Source organism: Chinchilla lanigera, unplaced genomic scaffold (assembly GCF_000276665.1).
Source record: "Chinchilla lanigera isolate Chin_1 unplaced genomic scaffold, ChiLan1.0 scaffold00048, whole genome shotgun sequence".
NCBI lineage: Eukaryota > Metazoa > Chordata > Mammalia > Rodentia > Chinchillidae > Chinchilla > Chinchilla lanigera.
In genome coordinates, this window is record NW_004955449.1 from 15807009 (window position 1) to 15828824 (window position 21816).

The 21816-nt window shown below is 35.9% G+C and overlaps 1 protein-coding gene across 1 annotated transcript in view; it reads left to right on the top strand.

Moving 5' to 3' along the window:
• The first annotated feature begins 7221 nt into the window (after window positions 1-7221).
• Acvr1c (activin A receptor, type IC) overlaps window positions 7222-21816 on the top strand; it is a 50518-nt gene continuing 35923 nt past the window's right edge. The window contains exon 1 of the mRNA XM_005393407.2: window positions 7222-7450. Coding sequence (XP_005393464.1) covers window positions 7297-7450 — 154 coding nt within the window. The 5' untranslated portion in view covers window positions 7222-7296. The remainder of the gene's footprint in view (window positions 7451-21816) is intronic.

The following is a 21816-nucleotide window of genomic DNA, read 5'->3' on the forward strand; positions in this document are numbered from 1 at the left end:
TTAATGCAAATAAGGAATCGCTCTTTGATACCGATCCAGCAAGAAAAGCTTTCAAAGCTGTTGTCCTGAGGCTAGAGCAGTGATCTACCAGAGCATTTGAGCAGCGGGTCACTTTTGCCCATGAAAAAGTACATGTAAATCCTCATTATATTGGTAAGTTTCTAGACATTGTATTTTGAAATTTCAAGTAAGTAAAAGCTGAGGTTGTAAAATCTCAGTATTTATTTTAAGGAGACAAAGTGTTTAGTGCCAGGGACGCTAATCTGGCCAGAGGTCATTCTGTGCAAAGCAGGCTGCGTCCTTCCTCTGTTGCCACTAGAGGGTACCCAGGGCGCGGGCACCTCCGCCGGGCAGGCAGGAAGCGCTGCGGAGCTGCCCGTGCCAGGTCACTCAGCCAAGCCCAGCGGACAGCCTGTGTGTCCCATCACCCCAGATGGAGCATGAAAAGGAGGTGCGAGCACTGGCTCTCAGGGAGTCAGGGAGGGCTCGGAGCCCGAGCCTGCAGGTCCAGGGAAGGAGGGAGACGAACTTCCCAGTCCGCCGCACAGTCTGGGGCCCCTCACCCAGTTTGGTGCCTCAGGGGTGGGGTGAACTTCTGGCGATGAACTTCTGCAGAGTGAGTGTGGCAGAAGCCATTGACGAAGGGCGCAGGGTAGTGTCCTCGCGGTTCAGCCTCACCCAGGAGATCCCCACACTGGCTGGAGGGTGAGGACTGCCCCGGTTTCCCCAGGTCGCTGGATGGTTTTGAGCACCACGGGAGGGTGCAGTGGGATCAGAACTCTGAGGGGCTGGGATGGTGAAGATCTTACAGGTATCCTCAAGACGCAAAGCCTTCCTGCTCCACCACCCTGTGTATGGGACATAGGCCTGGTTGCTACTGCACCATCCTGTAACATCTGTAACCTGTTGCACACAGGTCCTTCTCTCTTTGCCTTTCTTTTATTTTGTATTTGGCAAACAGCAAAATGCACTTTAATTAAAAATAAAATATCTTTTTAACACCTGAGGACTTACTGTAAAGTTATTCACTTATGACCTATCAAATAATTTAGAGTATTGTTATAATTTGGATGATCCATATGCAAGTTTCACACAAATTGAAGGTTTAAATGTCTAAAAGCAATCAAATCATATGAAGTGTGATAAAAAATACAGTGACTATTTATATAAAACATTTATTACAGGTATGGATCACCCTGAAAACACTCCCCCTTTGCTTCAATACACTTATTCCATTATTCTTACCACTTTCTGCTGCAGTTCTGGAAGTCTCCTTTCATAGGTTTCTTTAGTTGCACTGTGGTGGCTGCCTCAATTTCCTGAAGCGATTAAAAATATTTACTTTTCATGGTTATTTTGACTTTGGGGAAGAGCCAGAGATCACATGGTATCAACTTGTTGCTCAATGATGCTTGCTTTTCAAAGGTGGGGAGGTGAAGGCTGTCATTCTCCCCCTCTAACGCACTCTCCTGCATTTTCATTCTCTGAAAGAAGTTAAGAGAGCCCACACAAATAATTGCATCACCAATAGTTTTAGATTAGGCTTTTATGATTGAATCATATTTGTACAATATTATGGGAACTGAGAAACCAAAGCTGTTAATAGTAATTTTGGGAAACATATTTGAAAAGTGAGCTTTTCAGCTAATAACTGCTGATGATTAAACATTCAATTGATAATTTTTCTGTGTTAAACAATTTTTAAATTGCACTTAACACTTTACAACAGTACGTCATCATACATATCCTTTCTATACTTTATCAAAATGTTGAGACTATAACTAAATAAACAGCATCATTCTAAATTTTGTTCTGTTTTGTTTTGGTGCTGGGAATCAACTCTGTGGACCTTGCGCTTGCAAGGCAGACGCTGTACTGCTGAGCTAAATCCTTCGTCCTTTAGATGATTTTAAACTGTTTTTTTCTCTGTTTTCAAATGTCATTGGGAAATGTTTTTATTTCTACTTATAGAGTGTAGAACAATCAGATTGCCAAAGAGGTGCTGTTTTGCATGGCTTTTGGTCTTGTCTACTGTTTCTGTGATGGTGTGTGCACTGTGATTAAAGGATTAGGCAATAATCTAACATCGGTCACAGATTGGAGATTCCATTACTCTCCCTCCATTTTTCCAAAATTTCGTGATAGTGGAAAGACCATTATATTCTTATATGATAAATACAGGACAAGGCAAACAAGCTTCACTGTGGACTGAAGACTTGCTGGATGGTAAACCAGTGTGATTCGCTTACCAACTGAGATGATTAGTAGGTGAATGTGAGAATACAAACCTATCCTGTGGTTGCTCATCTTTCCAGCCCTGGTCCTCTCTTCTTATACATCACAGATAAGATGATCCTTAAATTACTTATACTGAGAATTGTGTCATGAGTTCAGAATAACAGAGGACACAAAATTGGAGGGGTCTTTAGAATTCTTTTCAAGATCTGGAGCAGCTGATGAACTTGTGTAGTCTTAGGTAGTTTCTGGTAGAGGTGAGCTGAAACCTACAGCTTTATTTTGTGCTGCTTTTAGACTGAGGAACTTCCAAGTAGTTAAAACTATTATACACAATGTGCTATTTCTTCCTAAGTTGAAGTGGTAGCAGTTCTGCATTGAACCCCTTGTGGCAGGGTGGTTCCAGTTCCCACTAGCTATAAGGATGAGCTCCTCTTAACAAGTATAATTGCCACTTTGCACAAGGAAACAATTTTCCTTTACACTTGGTGTATTCTCATATTTTTAGCATCTTAAATTTTCTGGGCTACAACCTACCAAATAGAATTTCTACTACCTGAATCTTTATCAAAAGTCCATTTGGCCAACCAAGTTTGTATTTCTATTGACCATATTTTATTAATACAGCTTACTCCTCTGTTCTATTTTCCCTTTCCATTAAGAAAGGAAAATGCTTTAAAAGACCACATGACAAGAAAACAAAATTTTACCAAGGATTAGAAATGGGAGGCAGGTCTTTGATGTCTTGACTCTGCCTGGCTTTCCTTCAGGTTCACTGGTGCCAGCCTCTTCCTAGTCAAAACACTGATGAGCTTGTTCCCTTTGGTAAGTCTGCAAATGATGAAAAACCTATATTTTATATTACTTTCCAAGTTAAAAAATCTATTTTGTGTTTGATAGCCTACTCTAAAATTAGAAAAATGAAATAGAACAAACAAATGTTTGGAAAAAAGGAAAGGGCATGTGTTAGATGCTTATGTTAACCTTGGCCAGTAGATTAGCAGACAGGCTCACAATACAGGAAACAGGTAATATGAAATCAATTTATTGAAAATAGTATCTAGCTCAAAACAACTACCATTTGCCAAACAATGTTTTTTAAACAAAAATAGTATATAAATGCAAGTCAATAAACTTGGTTCTTTTTTCGTAGGCTGATAGTTTTTACACTTCTGTACTCCAGGGTATGGTACCCATCATATTTAAATATGGATGAAAATTTATTCCTGGTTGATTAGAAATATGCACATCCTTTGGTGGAAGTGGGTAACAGATGTCTTGTGGGTAACAGATGTCTTGGCTTTTACAGACTAATTGGCAAAGAGGGAGAAAAAGGGAGATAATTAAAGGGGTGGAGAAGACGCAAGAAAAGTGCAATCTTCCTTGTGGGGAAAAATCTAATAGACTTCTTTATTATGGGTAATTGACTCTTTCTCCAACCTCATTTGCTATCCCTTTCCATATGACTCAAGTACATTGTAATGAGAAGGTATAAGATAAAGAATCATAATGCAGGACTACTGTCTGCTAACAACCAGATTTATCCTGTCATGGAATATTCTAGCATAATTGACTCAACATCAGGTTTTTACAAAACAAACTGTGAAAGCCCAAGTCTAATCACTAATGGCAACTTACATTTAATTGGCAGCACAAGGATTCTGTGTTGAGGATGCTTGGTATAAATATAATTTAGTCATACACCAAATGTGACCATATAGTGGACTAGAGAGAAATGAAAGATGAGTGACTGAATATGCCATGTATTACTTATACATTGTAGGTCCCATTTAGTTCTGCTGTTTGTTCTCTGTCAGTGCAATAGTACTGCCAATTGACCTAGAATAAATGGAAACATTTAGCAGATGTTTGAAGCCATTATCATTAACAAATCCTCAATTTTGTCAGTGTTTTCCATTGTGTAAGTTTTAAAGTAAGGTGTCATTTTCTATGCCTTTATCACCTAGATCTACAGTATTCTGGTTAGTACCTTTACTTTAAAGGGAATTTTTATAGCCTATTAAACATTTAGTGAGCATCCACATTATTTGTTGATAAGAACTATTATGTAATCATTTTGTAAGGAGCCAGGAGGGCTAGGAAAAGAAAGTATTGGGATAGGCACATAGAAGCTTACTTAGTACAGAATTCAGATAAGGTGAAAGGTGGGATTATTTATCCTAGACGGAAGCCACATGGCACTGACTTTTATCTGACCACCTGTCTTGCTGAAAGATGGAAAGAATTTGTTTAAAAATATGATTGAGGTTTTTAAATTTATTAAAACAATACAGGCTAAAATCTTGTCAATTATTAACTCATTTTCATTGCATTAGAATTATATCTTATTCACAGTTAGTAGAAACTGGTGGAGTAGGAGAATTACAGCTTTCACGAGAGAGAAACAACATTGGGTGCGTAGTCTAGGACTGTTACATTCAGTTAATCAGTTGATCTTTTTGAGCCTCACTGCATATCTGTAAAATGGAGACAGTGAAAACTAACTCCCACAGTTGCACTGGGAATTATGTGCCATAATGAATGCACATGAAACTAGCACATGTTTAGTAGTTACCTACATAATTGTTGTCTTCACTCAACTATTCCTTGGATCCATATTGGATCCATATTCCTTAGTTAGTTGCCTTGATTTCCTGGCTAAGCTTCTCTTCAAAATGGAACATTCAAGGAGATTGATGAGTCTAGTGACAAATGATTTAAGGTTGTGGGTCAGAAAGTTTACTTTTCTCCCCATCTTGAGCCCCTTAAATTTGAGAGTGGAGAATACCCACAGAAGGATAAATTTGTAAATTGCTGGCTGTTTTCCATTTTGGTATTAGCAGATTTCCATAAGTTATAAATTTAAAGTCATAAAATGTTGGTGGCATATGATACTTCAAGGTTTCGAGAATCACTGCCCCTATTCTGGTTCATTTTCCACTTCCAGAGGAAGGCTCTGAGGCTTTGTAAAGTCACATGCTATCTCCAAAATCAATCAGCAAGTGAACGACAAAGTAGGGCTAAGACTTCTGTCCTTTCCTGAATTCTTTGTCTCAATTATCATCAATCACCACCTGCTGCATGACGGCCTCAGATCTAGCATGTACCATTAAAAGAATGAGAGTATTCAACTCGTCCTTGGTCCTTGGCAGAGCACAGAGAGATGCATTTCTTTGTTACGCCTTTTAAATGGTTTGTGCACCCTGGTTCATTCAGCTGTTCATATATAGATTACAAACACATTTTGATTGTTTATGTAAGACAACTAGTTTTACCCTCTTCAGTAGTAGGATATCACTACTGTTTATATAGTACTTCTCGTGCCCCAGAAGTTGATCTCAGAGCTTTGCTTAGATTGACTAATTTATTCTCCTCAACATTGCCTCTTAGTACCTTTCATGTGAAAAAGATGGAGTTCCAGAGGGACTAGGTATTATCTAATATTGCAAAGGTAGTATAATTGGGATTTGAAGGCCTTTGTCAAATTAGAATAAAAAATGCTAGAGAGATTCCATGTAGGAAGATACCAGGGTTCATGAAAGTTCGTAGTATGAACTCTGTGCAAGGAAATGACTTGACTAAATTACTAGGTTTTATATGAATTATACAGGGTGTGATTACAAAATATGGTGAATATTTTTAAAAATTTTGTTATTACAGGAGAAGACATGTTGCCATTAATTCCCCTCCAAATTCTCCCCGTCACTTAAAATACACTTATCTCATCATTCCTGCCACTTTCTGAAGCAATTATGGAAGTGACTTTAGTTGTCCCCTTAGGGTCTTTAGTTGTGCTATCATGGTTGCTTCAGTGTCCTGAATAAATGAAAAACTTACCTTTCGTGGCTATTTTGACTTTGGGAAAGAGCCAGAGACACATGGTGCCAGATCTGGTAAATAAGGTGGATGAGGGTGGATGATAATGTTTTTAAAAGCTTGCTTTCTCATTTCGATGGCACTTGGTGATGTTCACCATATTTTTGATCAACTGCTTGTGGAGGGACAGTTATGACTTTTCAAAAAGTTCACTAAAGTAGTAATATAAAAGCTTAATATTGTACTATTTAGAAATAATACATTTAAATAAAATTTGAGTAGGTTACAAGCACTGGACTCTTTATGCTGACAAATATTTCACATTAAGAAATACTTTATTGCAGAACTTTGGTGAGTGAGTGAGTGAGTATGTGTGTGTGTGTGTGTGTGTTGTGAATAGGGAACACTGGGGTGACAGGTGTTAGTAAACAGCTTCAGAGTCTAATTTTTGAAGGTCTTATTGTTACAGATATATTAAACTCTATTACTGATGTGCTTGCTTTGTGAAGTAGATGCGTGTTTGAGAGAAGATTGCCAAAAGGTCACGGTCTGTGTTTAAATGACTCTTCTTTTAAGATATATTACTTAGTGAAGGGGGAAAGAATAATAGTTCGTCAATGCCTTAAAGCTACTGTGACAGTAACAATAATGTTTAAATATCACAGAATATGAAGAATCACAATAGTTTTAAGGCTGTAAATTGCAGTGCTTAGTATTGTGTTTAGAAAATTTATTTAAAACTTTAAAGGAACAAAGCGAAATGAACAGGACACACTGGATTTTCTGGTTGCACAGGGCCGTAATGCACTTGGATGTGCCACAGTGGTGCTGGACAGCGCCGCTTGGTTGCTGTGATACTGTTTCCTGGAGATTCATAGGAGCTATTGGGAATAAACCCAGTTTAAGGAGAATTTAGAACATGGATGAGGGAAATATATTAAAATACAGTAGCCACTGAATAAATACACAAAAATACTAGTGATGGTAAGGCACCTTATTTAATAAAACACAAGACTGAGAGGTTGTAAAAGCATAGTGTGTTTATCAACTACAGTATTGTTTATTTAAATCCTCCATTTTCATTAAGGTGGGGCTCTGCTATAAAGTACTAAAAGTAATTTTCCATATTATCTTTTGCATTTTAAAGCTTCTTGTCTTACTCTTCCAGGATTGAAGTGTGTATGTCTTTTGTGTGACTCTTCAAACTTTACCTGCCAAACAGAAGGAGCTTGTTGGGCCTCAGTCATGCTAACCAATGGAAAGGAACAGGTGATCAAATCCTGTGTATCTGTCCCAGAATTACAGGCCCAAGTCTTCTGCCATAGTTCTAACAATGTTACCAAAACCGAATGCTGCTTCACAGATTTTTGCAACAATATAACACTGCACCTGCCAACAGGTAAGGGGTTTATCTTTGTTCATTCCAAATTTAATTTTACTCTTGGGAAACTCCAAACACGAAAGAAATCAAACTGTCTTATGTTTCTTTAAGTAAGAAAATCTGTTTTACAGTTCTTTTGTTTTTGACTGGTAAGATTCTCTAGAGTCTACCGAGGTTGAGTTTTAAAAAATACTTCATATCACTGTCAAAACATTGACAGTAGCATAACAATAGGAAGAAAGCTGTCCGCTTGGATTGTATTATTTGAAGAGAGTAATGAACCTAAAATAAAAGGTAAATTTTTATGGATTCTTTTAAAGGAAAAGAATTGAGATGTGCACCAAAGGAGGGAAGGGGGAGAAAATGAGCACAAATCTAATCTACAGTGACAGAAGGTAGATCGCCAGTCTAGCCCTGGTGGAAGTGGAGATGGATTGAGAACGTATTGGGGAATGGAAATGCAGTGATAGTTATATGGTCATGTGTATACATCAAAGTTCATCAAACTATACATTTAAGATATGTATATTTTATCATATTGAAATTATACATTACTAAATTTGATTTTTAAGGAAGAAAGATTGGTGCTTACTTTATTTGAGAGTAGAACAAAGTCTTCTGTGTATTTAAGTGAAGTTCAGAGTTGGACTGGGAAGGACCTACATGATGGTACACTAAGTACCTGTAATTTTCTGCACTGCGTGTAAAACATCCTGTCCCTTAAGATCTTTCTTTATAGTCTGAGTGCTGTCTCTTACTCATGCTGCCTGGCAGAACTATGGTCTTATGAACCACTGATTATTGAGAAGACACATTAAAGAGGCTATTGCCACAGCTAATGAAGAGATTTCTCTCCACACTTAATCTTTTATATTTGGTCATGTATGAAATACAAAGAGCCTTCACTTTAGGATGTCTCCTGTCCACAGAAAGATGTGGGAACAGCATGTTCACAAAGAAAAATGTCCATAAGAAACTTCAGATCACCACCAAATCAAGCAAGTCTATGGAATATGCGGCAGACAGGATAGGTGTGACTTAGAAAACAAGAATGCGAGTGGCTTTAGGGGATGAAAAGGACCAAGTGTGACTTTTCAGTTTGCAGTATATAAGATAACGCTGTATAATAGTGTTTTCCAAGGGGTGACCCAAGTCCCAGGGTGGTATATGGAAGAATAAGCGCTTTCAAGGTGAATCAGGGTGGCAGACATGATATTGGATTAGATCAATGCATAATGGATGTGTGCTGAAGTATGCCGGACCCCCTCATTTGTATAATTAATTCATGTTAATCACACAATTTAAAAGCATGATAGCAAATCACACTGAACACGTGATGATTTTTTTTTCCTGTCTTAGTTTTTATAATTTTGTATCTTATTTTCTACTAGTGTGTCTTTAATACTTCATTCTTCTCTCTTAAAGAGAAAACATACTGAACTAGAATGCAGTAGCATTGTTTTCTTGGATAGTTATCTTCTATTTAAAGAAGAACTAGCTTTTAATCTGTGACAGAGATACTAACTTTCTTTATAAAGTAATAAATGTTTTCAGCTAAAAAAGGCTGCTGTAAAAATTTACTGATATCTACTTTATATCCCTGTAGATTACATGTTCTCTCTGAGTTTCATATGAAAGGAGTAATTACAGAACATAATTTTGGGGGATTTAGCTTGCTTCACTTGGCATAATATTTCTGAGATTCATTCATGTTGTTGGGTATATCAGTACTTAATTTATTTGCTCAATAATATGCCATTGTATGGATATTCTGTAATTTTAAAAATCCGTTCATCTGTTGGCAGGCATTCAGGTGTTTATAGCTGGGGGTTGTTAGTAAAAAAGTTTATGAACAGTCATGTACAAGTCTTTGTAATATTTTCATTTCTTTTGAAAAATAACCTGAGTAGAATCACAACATTACTTGATAGATATGTGTTTGGCTTTATATGTGTAAACTCCCAAATAGTTTTTAAACTGCTCATAGCATTCTACATCCCCAACAGAAATATGTGAGTAGCTAGTCCATAATTTTGCCAATATTTGATATAATCAGTTCTTTTGATTTTAGCCATTTACATGGTTGCCAAGTGGTATTTTCTTATGATTTCAGTTTGTCTTTTCCTGACAACTCATAATGTTAAATGATTTTTTTCATGTCCATATTGTTCGTTTGTGTATATTCATTTGTAAAATGCCTATTAAAATGTCTACTAAAATTGGGTTATTTGTTTTCTTATGGTTAAATTGTAAGAGTTCTTTATATATTTTGACACAAGTCTTTTATCATATATACATGTAATGGCTATTTCATTCCATTCTGTGCATTGTCATTTTCTTTTCTTAAAGATGTTTTTGTAAAACACGAGATTAAACATTTGAAAACATATGATTTGCCTTCTATTGTTATTAATATTGTTTACCTGCTTCATATTCTGAGAAGTCTTTATCCAAACATTATAAGTATTTGTTTTTAGAAGTTTTGACATTTTAGTTTTCACATTTAGGTCTATGTTTAGCTTCATTTAATTTGTATATAATAACACAAATAACACATAATAGTGAAGTAAAGCTGGAGTTTTATTTTTCCATATGTTTACAAAGTTGGTTCTGCATCATTAGCTAAAAATGTCAACCCTTCCCCATTGAGCTACTTTGGCATTTTGGTTGAAAATAATGTGACTATATATTTGTGAGTATATTTATATCGTTTTTATCCTGTACAGTTGTTCTGTATGTCTTATGCTTCTACTCTTTTTTTGATTGGGTCCTTCTCTCATTTTGGTATCAGGGTAATACTTGCTTCTAGGAATGAATTAGGGAGTATTACTTCCCTTTCAGTTTCATTAAAGAGTTTGAGGAGTATTGGCATTAGATCTTCTCAAAATTTCTTGTAGAATTCAGCACTGAATCCATTAGGACCTGGGCTTTTATTTGTTAAGTTTTTAATTATATTTTTAGTGTCATTTACTGATATTGGGTTATTCAGAATTTTTATATCTTCTTGATTCAGCTTTGATAATTCATATGTATCTAGGAATCTGTCCATTTCTTCTGTGTTTTCCATCCTATGAGAGTAAAGATTTTTGAAGCAGGTATTGATCATCTTCTGAATTTCCACAGGATCTGTAGTGATTTCACCCTTTTCATTCCTTAATGCATTTCCTTAATGGATTTCAATATTTTCTTTTCTTTTTTTAGATAAGGTTGGCTAAGAGTTTATCAATTTCATTTATACTTTAAAAGAGCAAACTGTTCAATTAATTCTTTGTATTTTCTTAATATCAGTTGTGTTAATTTCTGCTCTGATATTTGTAATTTCCTACCTTGTGTGGGCTTTGGGCTTATCTTCTCTTCTTTTTCCAGAAGCAGGGGTAGCAACATTAGGTTGTTTATTAGTGCACGTTCTGTTTTTCTGATGTGAAATTTCACTGCTGTAAATTTCCCTCTTAGGACTGTTTTCATTATGTGCCATAAGTTACGGTATGTTGTTTGCTTTCTCATTTAAATGTAGATATTGTTTAATTTCTTCTTTAATGCCATCCGTGACTCATTGGTTGTTCAGGAGGGTGTTATTTAATTTCCATGTGTTTATGAAGTTTTTGCAGTTTCTTTTGCCATTAATTTCCAATTTAATTGCACTATGGTCAGATAATATGCATAGGGTAATTTCACTTCTTTTGCTTTTACTTAAGTATGTTCTGTGGGCTAGTATGTGTTCTATTTTAGAGGACATCCCATGTGAAGCTGAGAAGAATGTATATTCTGATGATTTTGGTTGGAACACTCTGAAAACATATACTAAATCCATTTGTTCACAGGTTTAGTTCAGCTCTGATATTTTTTTGCTGATTTTTTGTCTAGTTGATCTACCTCTTTGTGACCATTAATGTCCCCTGTTAGAATTGTGTTATTGCTTATTAGATTTTTCATGTCTGTTAATAATTGTCTTATATAGTTGGGTGCTCTCATATTTGGTGCATGCATATTTATGATTGTTATCTCTTCCTATTTAAGTTTTTCCCTAACAAGTATATAGTGACCTTTACCTCTTTTGATCATTCTTGGTTTGAAGTTCACATTGTCTACAAACAGAATAGCTACCCCTGCTTTTTTCTGGGCTCTTGTTTCATGGAAGATTGTTTTCTATCCTTTGATCTTTCAGTTTATGATTTTCTTTTCAAGTTAAATGTATTTCTTGTATACAGAATATTGTTCGGTCTTGCTTCTTCATCCATTAAGCCAGTCTATTTCTTTTTACTGCTGAGTTGCAGACATTTAAATTGATGATTATAACTGATATGTATTTGTCATTATATTTTCCTGTTGTTGGTTTCCTGCTTTTCCCCACTGTTTAATTGCTTGCCCTGCCTTGTTGTTTCTTTCTGTTGTTGTTTTTGGAATTGTGGTTATTTTTATCTCTGTGTAGAATATCTTTCAGTACTATTTGTAGGGTTGGTTTGGTGGTCATGAATTTCTTCAGTTGTCCTTTATTGTAAAAGTATCTTGTTTCTCCATTAAGGCTGAAAGGTGGTTTTGCAGGGTACATCAATCTGGGTTGGAAGTTGTTTTCTTTCAGGAGTTTGTGTTCTTTGAGGGTTTGTGTTGAGAATCTGCCATGATTCTGATGGGCTTTCCTTTATAGATGATCTGTTTCTTTTCTCTAACAGCTTTTAATATTCTGTTCTTGTGCTCACTTTCTGGAATCTTGATTATTATATGTCTTGCTGTAGTTTTATTTGGTCATGGCTGTTTGGAGTTCTATATCCTTCAATTATTTGTATGTCAAATTCTTTATATATGCTTGGGAAGTTTTCTGCCATTATTTCTTCTCTTTTCTCTTATTTTTTTTAGTACTGGGAATCAAACCCATTTCAACAAGAGTGATTGGTACAAGGGGCTGGGGATTTAGCTCAGTGGCACAGCGCCTGCCTGGCAAGCGCGAGGTCGTGAGTTTGATTCCCAGTACCAGAAAAAAAAAAAAAAAAAAGAGTGATTGGTACAATTAATGTGCACTGTGGGGGAGATTCCAGGAGGATAAATGAATAATAGGTGAAAAAGTTCCATACTCAGGAGAAGTTTGGGTGTTTGTCTCTACAGTGTTTCCTGTCTGGGAGTCCTGTAGTCCATTCCTCTCAGTACTTTTAACAATTCCTTTACTTATTCAGTATAAGTTGGACCTTCTCTCTATATAAAGTTTCTATAAAATTTCTTCTTTAGTTTCTCAGTACAATGGATTACATTAAGTGGTGCACTCCTCAGATTGTCCAGTGCTGAGACAAAAATACCTGATACATTGGCTCACAGTTTCAGTCCATAGTTGGCTGGCTTTGAGGCAGAAGCATTGTGGCAAAGGCATGGCAGAGGGAAGCTGCTCCAGCCCTTTCTAGTCAGGAAGAGAGGAAGGAAGGCAGGATGGGAGGAGAGATGAGATGTTCGGGACAAGAATATCTCCTTCTTGGTCACACCTTGTTGGACTTGTTTCCAATAAGGCCCTAACACTACAGTCAGCTGTGGACTCACCAGTAGGTTAATCCACTGAGGTCAACCGTTCATGCCCCCACAATCCAGTCTGCTCCCCAAAGCCCCACCTATAAACATATGACCCTTCTGGGAGACATTCTTGTTCTAAGCCACAACAGTTGAGTTCTAATCATTATAATATGTTTCCTACCCACTAATTAATATCCCTGTGTGAAATGCTACATGACATTTCATTGAATGGATCTTCTTTACTTAAGAAAAGAACTTTCTCTTTTAATGTCATCATATTGTAAATGGACATTAAATTGAAAAAGAGACTGTATGATGTGTTCAGTCATCTTGTGTGGGACTGCTTTCCCTGTGAGGTAACACTACATGATTATTAGCTGTATTTGGAACAACAGCTGTTTGGAGAAGATGGGACATTCCAAGCCTAGCACCCACACAGCCCTGGCCAACCACTCTTCTGTTTCTGTGTCATCTGTGATGCATGTAATATCCTCTGCTCTTCCTAGGAAAGATCTTTCAACTTCAAATGTAATCATAAACACATGCGCACACTCACACACATACAGGAAAGCACCCTGAAAAGTAGGTAGTAACATATTTCTGAAGCACTTGGTGGTTTGTGTGTTATTTAGGCAAAACAGTAGAAAAAAGGATCATGAGGTGACCAGAGAAGTAGAGTAAAATCTGGGGCTTCCTTTAGTGGCTCCAGCTGGAACTCAGGTGGATCTTTCTCTCCTTGCCTCTTTTACCCATCATCCCAGAGCAGCAGGGCCAATTCTGGAGAGCTAATTCGATCAAATGCAGAACCTCAGCCTAGGCATGTTTCAGCCAGCCCTCTTTTGTTCTTAGATCCTGTTTGTAGTGATTAAGCATTTGCTTTGTTTCTTTGTGACAAAATTTCTATCTCGAATGCAGCTGGTGCCTCTGCCGCCCATCCCCTTGCTGCTGGTACCCTAGTAACTCAGCAATTAGAGAATGGCTAGCACTTACTCTTGCCCTGCTGAAAATCCTTCCAAGGGTTTGATGCTAATTCCTAAAACTTTCGTGGCTTTCATACAGGCCTGTCTTGTGACAAACAGAAAGAAATGCATTGCACATTTCCCCCACATGCACAAACATGTGGAACAAGAATTTTACAAAATATACCCTTAAAATGTGTAAGGTACTTTGATCTTTGCTGTTTCATTAAATATAAATGATGGCCAGGTTTCCCTAATAGCTCTTAAGACGCTAATTGATATCTACAATGTAGTGTTTTTAAACAGAACAAGGACAAGTATTATTTTAATTCACTAGTACAAAAAAATATTTAAAATTTTAGTTACTGTTTGAATTTATATTTTCCCTTTATGTGGCCTTAAAAAAACCTTCCTAGCTCTTTATTTTAAATAGTAAAATAGACTGAAATCAAATGAATTCAAATAATTTTGAAGAAAATTTAATTTGTATCACATTAAATTCAATCATTTATCCTTTAAAAATACCTCATTTGATACTATACTGGGTTCAGTTTTTAGGAGCTGATTATTTAACTTGTTAGAAGTTACTTTGTGTTTGTTAGAAATACAATATTAGAAAACTTGACCTCTTTCTCAAAGCCTTATATATATATATATATATGTATGTATATATGTAATTTGATGACATTAAAGAAGTGATCTTCCAAGTTCAACTGGTTATCACAAATACTTAGAGATTTTTTTCATATTAAACCCAGAAGACAACAAATATTTCCCCAAACTGTGACTTTGTCAGCTTGGAGTTCATGTCTTTACAAACAACAAATATGTTAGTATTTCCATAAAACAAGTGTAGTATTGGGTATTTTAAAATTAGATAGACTATACAGATCAGATAAAGAAAGAAAACATATATTTTATGGCACTTACCCTATTTCTTATTACTTACATTTAGACCAGATAAGAACTTTCTTCAGTTGTGTTATTATTTGCCCCCCTTCCTGGGTGGTGTGATTCTCACTCTGACTCCAGTGCCCTTTGATCTGGTTCTCTCAGATTTTATTAGGTTTCTGAGTGGTCACAATAAGTGCAAGATTGTCCACTCTCATCCTCCTTTGAGATGAAAAGAGAAGCTGTTATGCTCAGAAAGACCCATCTTCAGAAGTAAATGATATAACCTTTACAAGAATATTCCCATTTCAACAAGACAGAGTGATTGGTACAATTAGTGTGCACTGTGGGGGAGACTCCAGAAGGATAAATGAATAATAGGTGAAAAAGTTCCATACTCAGGAGAAGTTTGGGTGTTTGTCTCTACAGTGTTTCCTGTCTGGGAGTCCTGTAGTCCATTCCTCTCAGTACTTTTAACAATTCCTTTACTTATTCAGTATAAATTGGGCCTTCTCTCTCTATTTTCTGTATCTACTGAACTCTTCCTCCATTTTTTCTAATCTTTGAGTCTTTGATAAGTTCAATATCTATAGTTTCTGTGTTTGATTCTGCTGATTTTTGCTTCTGCTGACTCATATTCTTTCTGGCTTCTTGTGTATTTTGAGTTTTTGATGGTGAGTTCTCATTTTGGGTAACTTCCTCTGGAGGAGATCTGAAGCATCTATTTAACATTTGTTCCTTCAGAGAAGATTTACATTCGTTTTTTTTGCCAGGTGATTGGGCGTGCTGTCAACTCAGATCCATCCAATGTTTTGATTAGGTTTTTGGGCCAACATACAGGGTGTATTCTGACTGTAAGGCTGACTATAGAGGTACACACTCCTGGTGAGGAATTCTCAGATAAAAGTGTTTTTTCTTTTCTATGCAAAGTTAGGGTTGACACAGAGGAATATATACCCTCTTTCCCTCCATGAAACATTTCTTGCTTTGCATTCAAGGTAATGCCATTCATTCATAGTTGCCTGATTTATGTAAGGATCTCTGTTCTGACCTTTTACTGTTTCAGGAGCCGTATTTTATCTCCTGATATTGGACTAAGCACTTGGCCAGCAAGGACTGGTAGACACCTCCAGGTAAATGGCGTTGCCAGTGCTTGGAGAGCTCTGTGGATTTACAGTGTAGTTTTGGCTGCTAAGCAATTCATTTGTTCCTCTACCAGCCTAATCATAAAACAGAAAACATTTTTTCATTTATACTTCATTTAAGATTTTCATGTGTACTCTACCAGAAAGGGTTTTTGTGGACCTCTACAGTGCAAACTTGGCAAAAGTGGAAATTCAGGGATGGTTTATTTTGGAAATGATACTGGCATAATTATCTATCCATCTGGAAGAAAACAGGGTTGTATCACAGTGTCACACCATATACAAAAATAAATTACAGCTTGAATAAATATCTAATTGTGACATGTAAAACATTTTAAATGTCAGAGGAAAATTTAGAAAAAAAGATTTTTAGGACTTCATAGTATGAAAGCTGTTCTTAGTAAGATAGGAAACTCAGCTGCTATAAAAGGAAAGGAGATATAAATGACTCCATGAAAACTAAAATAAAAATGAATTATAAAAGATAGTATAAATAAGACCAAAAGATAAATAAAATATTGGATATAAATATTTGTAAAATATATTACTGGGAAAAATATCCATTTAAAAGATGAAGTTGTGTGTGTGTGAGAGAGACAAAGGAGGGATTAAAGGGAGTGAGCCAGGTGCTAAATGAAAAAATGAGCAAAGTACACAAAGAGAAATTTTACAGAAGAGAAGATTGGAAGTGGTTAAAACACCATTAAACTTCACTAATAGCTGGAGAGATGTAAATTAACATAACATTTTGCACTCATTCTACTGACGGAAGTTTAAAAAAAGTGTCCATCAAGATGTTTCTAAGTAAAAAAGTAGAAAATTAGCTCATGATGCCTTAACTAAAAGCACTTACTGACTCACATGATAGGAAATCTAGATTAGTCCAATTCTATGTTCTGTTAAAAAAGAGACTTAAAGTCAGCAGCCTACTTCCGGGTTTCCTGTTTGTCAGTCAGGGAGCATCCTGATCGTCTACAGTTTCTAACTTCCTGATACACTTTCTCTTGTACTGTTTCTCGATGGGACATACTTTTACTAATGAAGCAAGTACACAGTGCAGAATAGCTGAGCACACACAGGCCTGCAAGACAGCGTGAGGGAGAACCAACAAAACCCATCAGCCGCAAGTGGTGGGAATTGCCAGAAGGTAATTATAGGCTAAATATTTTCCTAAGCTTAAAGGAACAAAAGGCAAGTTTGGGAATAGTATGAGAGATTAAGAAACCATAACAAGTTGATCTAGTAGATACGAACAGTAATAACATAAAACTTTTCAAAATTAAAAATATAATAGCTGAAATTAACAACTGAAGGAGTAGGTTTAACAACAATTAGTGTGGCAGCAATTGAAGAGAGAATTAAAGATGTGAAATACAGCTCATAAAAAATTACTTTGTATGCAGTATGTAAATATGAAGAGAGGATGACAAAATAGAGGAAATAAAAGATTTATCATATGCTCTTACTTTGTGGTCCAAAAGAGAAGAGAGGGGAAAAAAATGGACAAAAGTAGTATCTGCCGATATCACAGCTCAGAATTTTCCAGAACTTATGAAGGACACCAGTTCACAAATCTCAGAAATTCAATGAATATCAAAAAGACAAACACAAAGAAATTCAGCCAGGCTTGGGAGTATCTTCCTATAATCCCAGCACTGTGGTAGGCTGAGGCAGATGGTTTGCAAATTCAAGCAGCCTGGGTAGCTCAGTGAGACCATCTCTGAACAAAAAAATACTGGGGGGCTGGGAATGTAGCTTCATGTCAAAGTCTTAGGTTCAATACCCAGTACTCCCCCACCCCTATGTGCATACACACAAGTTTCTGAGATGAAAGCTTATAGAAATAGTGACACTAAAAAAAAAGAAAACAAATAGTGAAACTATTATGATAGAAAAAATACAGTATACCTTAACATCAAACAAACAAATGTTTTGGTTTACTTATATTAGTAGCAGGCAAAATAAATGAGTGCAGAAAATCTTGTAAGGGTTTAAAGGGCCTGGTTTGTGGCTCAGTGATAGAGACCAGACTTAGCATGCATGAGGCCATGTGTTCAATTACTAGCCCCAAGAAAAAAATTCAAATGTATGTATACTTAAGAGCAGAGGCTAAAAATAAAGAACATACATTATTACAGTTCTACAAAGAGAAATAGAAAAGTCCACAATCTCAGATTTTAATAGTACTGTTCTGGTAATTAATAGATAAATTTATAGAAAATTATAATTTATCTAACCCAAGTAGTCTAGTGATGTTAAAGAACTTGAGCCAGTGATTCTAAACAGGCAGAACAACAACATTTCCTTTAAGAATATTTCAGAGCCCAAGAGGATCTATCAGAAAATTATGCTAAATTTCCAGGAACAGGTACTTCTTACATAAACCCTTCCAAAGTGTGCAGTAGAAAATACTCCACATCTCACATATGTCAAGACCCAACAAAGACATTTGAAAAAAAAAAAGAAAATTGTGTCATGATCATTCAGATATGCAAATATCACATATCTGAAATTTGACTTGAAACCAAAGAGGAAACGAGATTCTGGGAACCATACTTCAAATTTACTCAGGTTGGTAGGAAAATGATAAAAAAAAAAGATGAAATTACTTTTTATTAAAGGAAGAAAATAATTATTCCTTAAATGAAGGTAATGGTCTCCCTGAATATTACCATATAATCCTGGTGAAGGAGAAGGATGTGATCCTGTCAGGATATTTCAGAGCAGGGGTGGAGGGAAGTGGGTAATTCATGGGAGTGAATATTTCTGCTAGTTCCTGGTGATCATCGTTCATTGGTTTGAGGAGGTGCACAAGCATCAAAAGTGATGAGTATTAAGCTAATTGCTTTGGCTGGAAAGAGAAGCAAGTCACTAGTCAGTTGGCACAGACAAGTTCTACATTATAAAGGTTGAGAGTTGAGAAATAATGGGTACCTGGACAATATTTTCATGTCAAAATGAGTTGGAAACCAAATTTGATGAGTTTCAAAGCAGTTGAGTATGAAAGTTTGATTGTGTTTGTTACATTCTACCTAAATATTGTGTTCATTTTTCTGTATATTCATTATATTGCACAACAAAAGACAAACATTGGGTTTTAAAGTTGTGTTTGCTTATCAGTAAATTTGTGGAGGTTACACATTCTATGAACATTGGGAGTTGGGGCTGGAGGGACCTTATATAGCATATACTTTAACTCTTTCTTTGTAATTTCCTATATTATCTGATGTTTTTCTTTCTTTAATGAAAGTCTAGCGGACTGAAGGTTAAAATAAATGACATCGTGATAAATGTTTCAAGGACAACTGTTTTCTTTCAACGACTATTTTGCAGAACTTAGACTTCTAATCAGTCTTTTTACTATATAATAGACAATGTTTTTAGCCATACTTGCAGCCAAGGGTGGCCATCTGACTGAGTTCTGCTAATAAGGTTAAGGGTAGTCATTTGTAGAGCTTCGGAGAAAGTTCACTGAAACAGAATTGGTGTATTACTATACCATCCTCCTTTGCCGTGTATGGTTGTAATGGCTGGAGTTCCAGCAGCTGCCCTGGACCATGAGAATTCCTGCTGCACTGTAGGGATGGTGGCAGGTGGGCCTGCTCTGAGAACTTCATAGAGACACCCTGCCAACTGTAGTATCCATCTTCCAATGTCTTTTACATAGAAGTGGATGAGATACTTGTATTTGGTGTCCTTTGTTATTTGCAGTTAAACCTAGTTTTAGTTAACATGCACACAGCAGAATAACTCATCCAGAGTTCTATCTGACTGTGGGTTGTATCTGGCCTACAGATAGGTTTCATGTGATCTGTATGATTTCTGGAAAATAGAGATGAATTTGTTTATAAAGTCAAAAAATGAAGAATTGGCTATGGTCTAAGTATTTGTGTCCCACTGAAATTCATCTGTTGAAGTCCTCAGCCCTGAGGTGATAATGTTGGAGGTGGAGCCACGGAGAAGTGACTAAGTCATGAGGGTGGAGCCTCATGAACAGGACCCTTTTGGAAGAGCGTTCATGGAGTTTCCTCCACCAGTAAAGACAGGTGATGAGGAGCCACTTATGAACCTAAAATGGGCCCTCTCCAAACATGGAAGTTGCTGATGCTTGACCTTGGACTTCTCAGCCAGGACTGTGATACATAAATTCATATTTTTTATTAATTACCCAGCTTATGGTATTTTGTTATAGCAGTTGAATGCCTTAGGACCCAGTCTCAACCTCAAATCTAAGATCCCCTCCTTGTTTTGAAAAATCAAAAGATTTGGCATTGCTGAGGTCTCCCTCAGCCTTTCAGCTGGCTGAAGCTGAACAGTGACTAACTTTTCATTATTGGCCATAGGCTTTTCCTTTCCACTTATTCATTCAATATAGAGATAGCTTTATTTCCACTGTCCTGGAGTTCCCGTTATCAGTAGTTGAGTATATTTTATATTTTAACACAATTGAGTTCTTCTGTTTAACATAATTTTATATTTTACTTTTCTTCGTTAATATTAAAAATATATGTCTATACTCTGGGAAACTGAGGGAGGAAGATCACAAGTTTGAACCTAGCCTGGGCAACTTGGTGATTAGTGAGACTCTGTCTCAAAATAAAAATAAAAAGGGGTGGGCATGTAGCTCAGTGCAAAGGCCCTGAATTTAATCCATATATATATATGTGTATATATATATATATATATATATATATATATATATATACACACACACACAAAAAGTATTTTCCAATGTGAGGGAAACATTTTGGTGCTTTTTGTTTTTAAGATGTTATATAGACACTTTTATTCTTTTAAAAAATGTTTTTTTAATTTAAAAGAAAAATAATAAAAACAATGGTACAAAATTTCAAAACAAGAATTGTAGGAGAGTGACAATTGTAGGAGAGTAACAGTATGTTACATATTGTTATCTTCAAAGCAGTTGCTCATATTACAAGATATAGGCATGAAAAATTGATCAAGCAATATAGGAATATACTTTTCAATGAGCTAATCACACTTAGTAGTGTAACTGTCTTAACTATCTTGTGTGTGTATATATATATATATATTTTTTTCCTTTTCCTTTCTTTCCTCATTTTTCCCATTGTAGTTTCTCTTTCCTTTCGAGCATTTTCTTCCCATTCACAATATCTGTTGTACATTTTGGGTCTGATTTACTTTTTCAGCTTCTTACACTAGGGAGACAATTATGGATGGATTCCATTGTTATTTACAACAAATTTTTTTTGGTAATTCTAGGTGATAACAGAGACATGCTTAGAGAAGTAGCTGAGTTATGAAATAACATTCAAAGTGTTTTAAAATTGTCTATAAAATTCACTTAGTAATAGGCCAGAAAGCCTAAACCAGTGGTGGTGAACCTGTGGCATTTGTGCCTGTGGGCTGTTTATATCATTGGAAGGTCTAAAGGGTTCGGGATCACTGGCCTAGGATATAGAAGCTATTTTTAATGTTTATACTAATTACAACTCTTCATATGGACATAGACTAATTGTGCAAAACCTTGAAGTTTCAGACAACTTTGTTCCCATTTTACTATCAAAAACACAATACTTGAAATGTTCAAGATAGTAATAATTTACTATTTTTCCTTATAGATTTCAGTACACTATTTTAATAATACTATTATATTTTTACTAATTTAAGTAATTAGTTTTAATAAAGAAAATACAGGCACACTGTTAACATGTGGATTTTTGTTAATTTTAGTATAATCATTGCTTTCTTGATCTGTCCTAATTCTGCATGGAGAAAAAGGGAAGACTGATTATTTATATCATTTATGTTATATATACAATGCATAGTGATGTCTAATGCAAGGTAAATGTCTAAATAAGACTTTAAACTGAATCAGAGGTTTTCATCTGAAGAAGGTAAACTGCCAAAACAG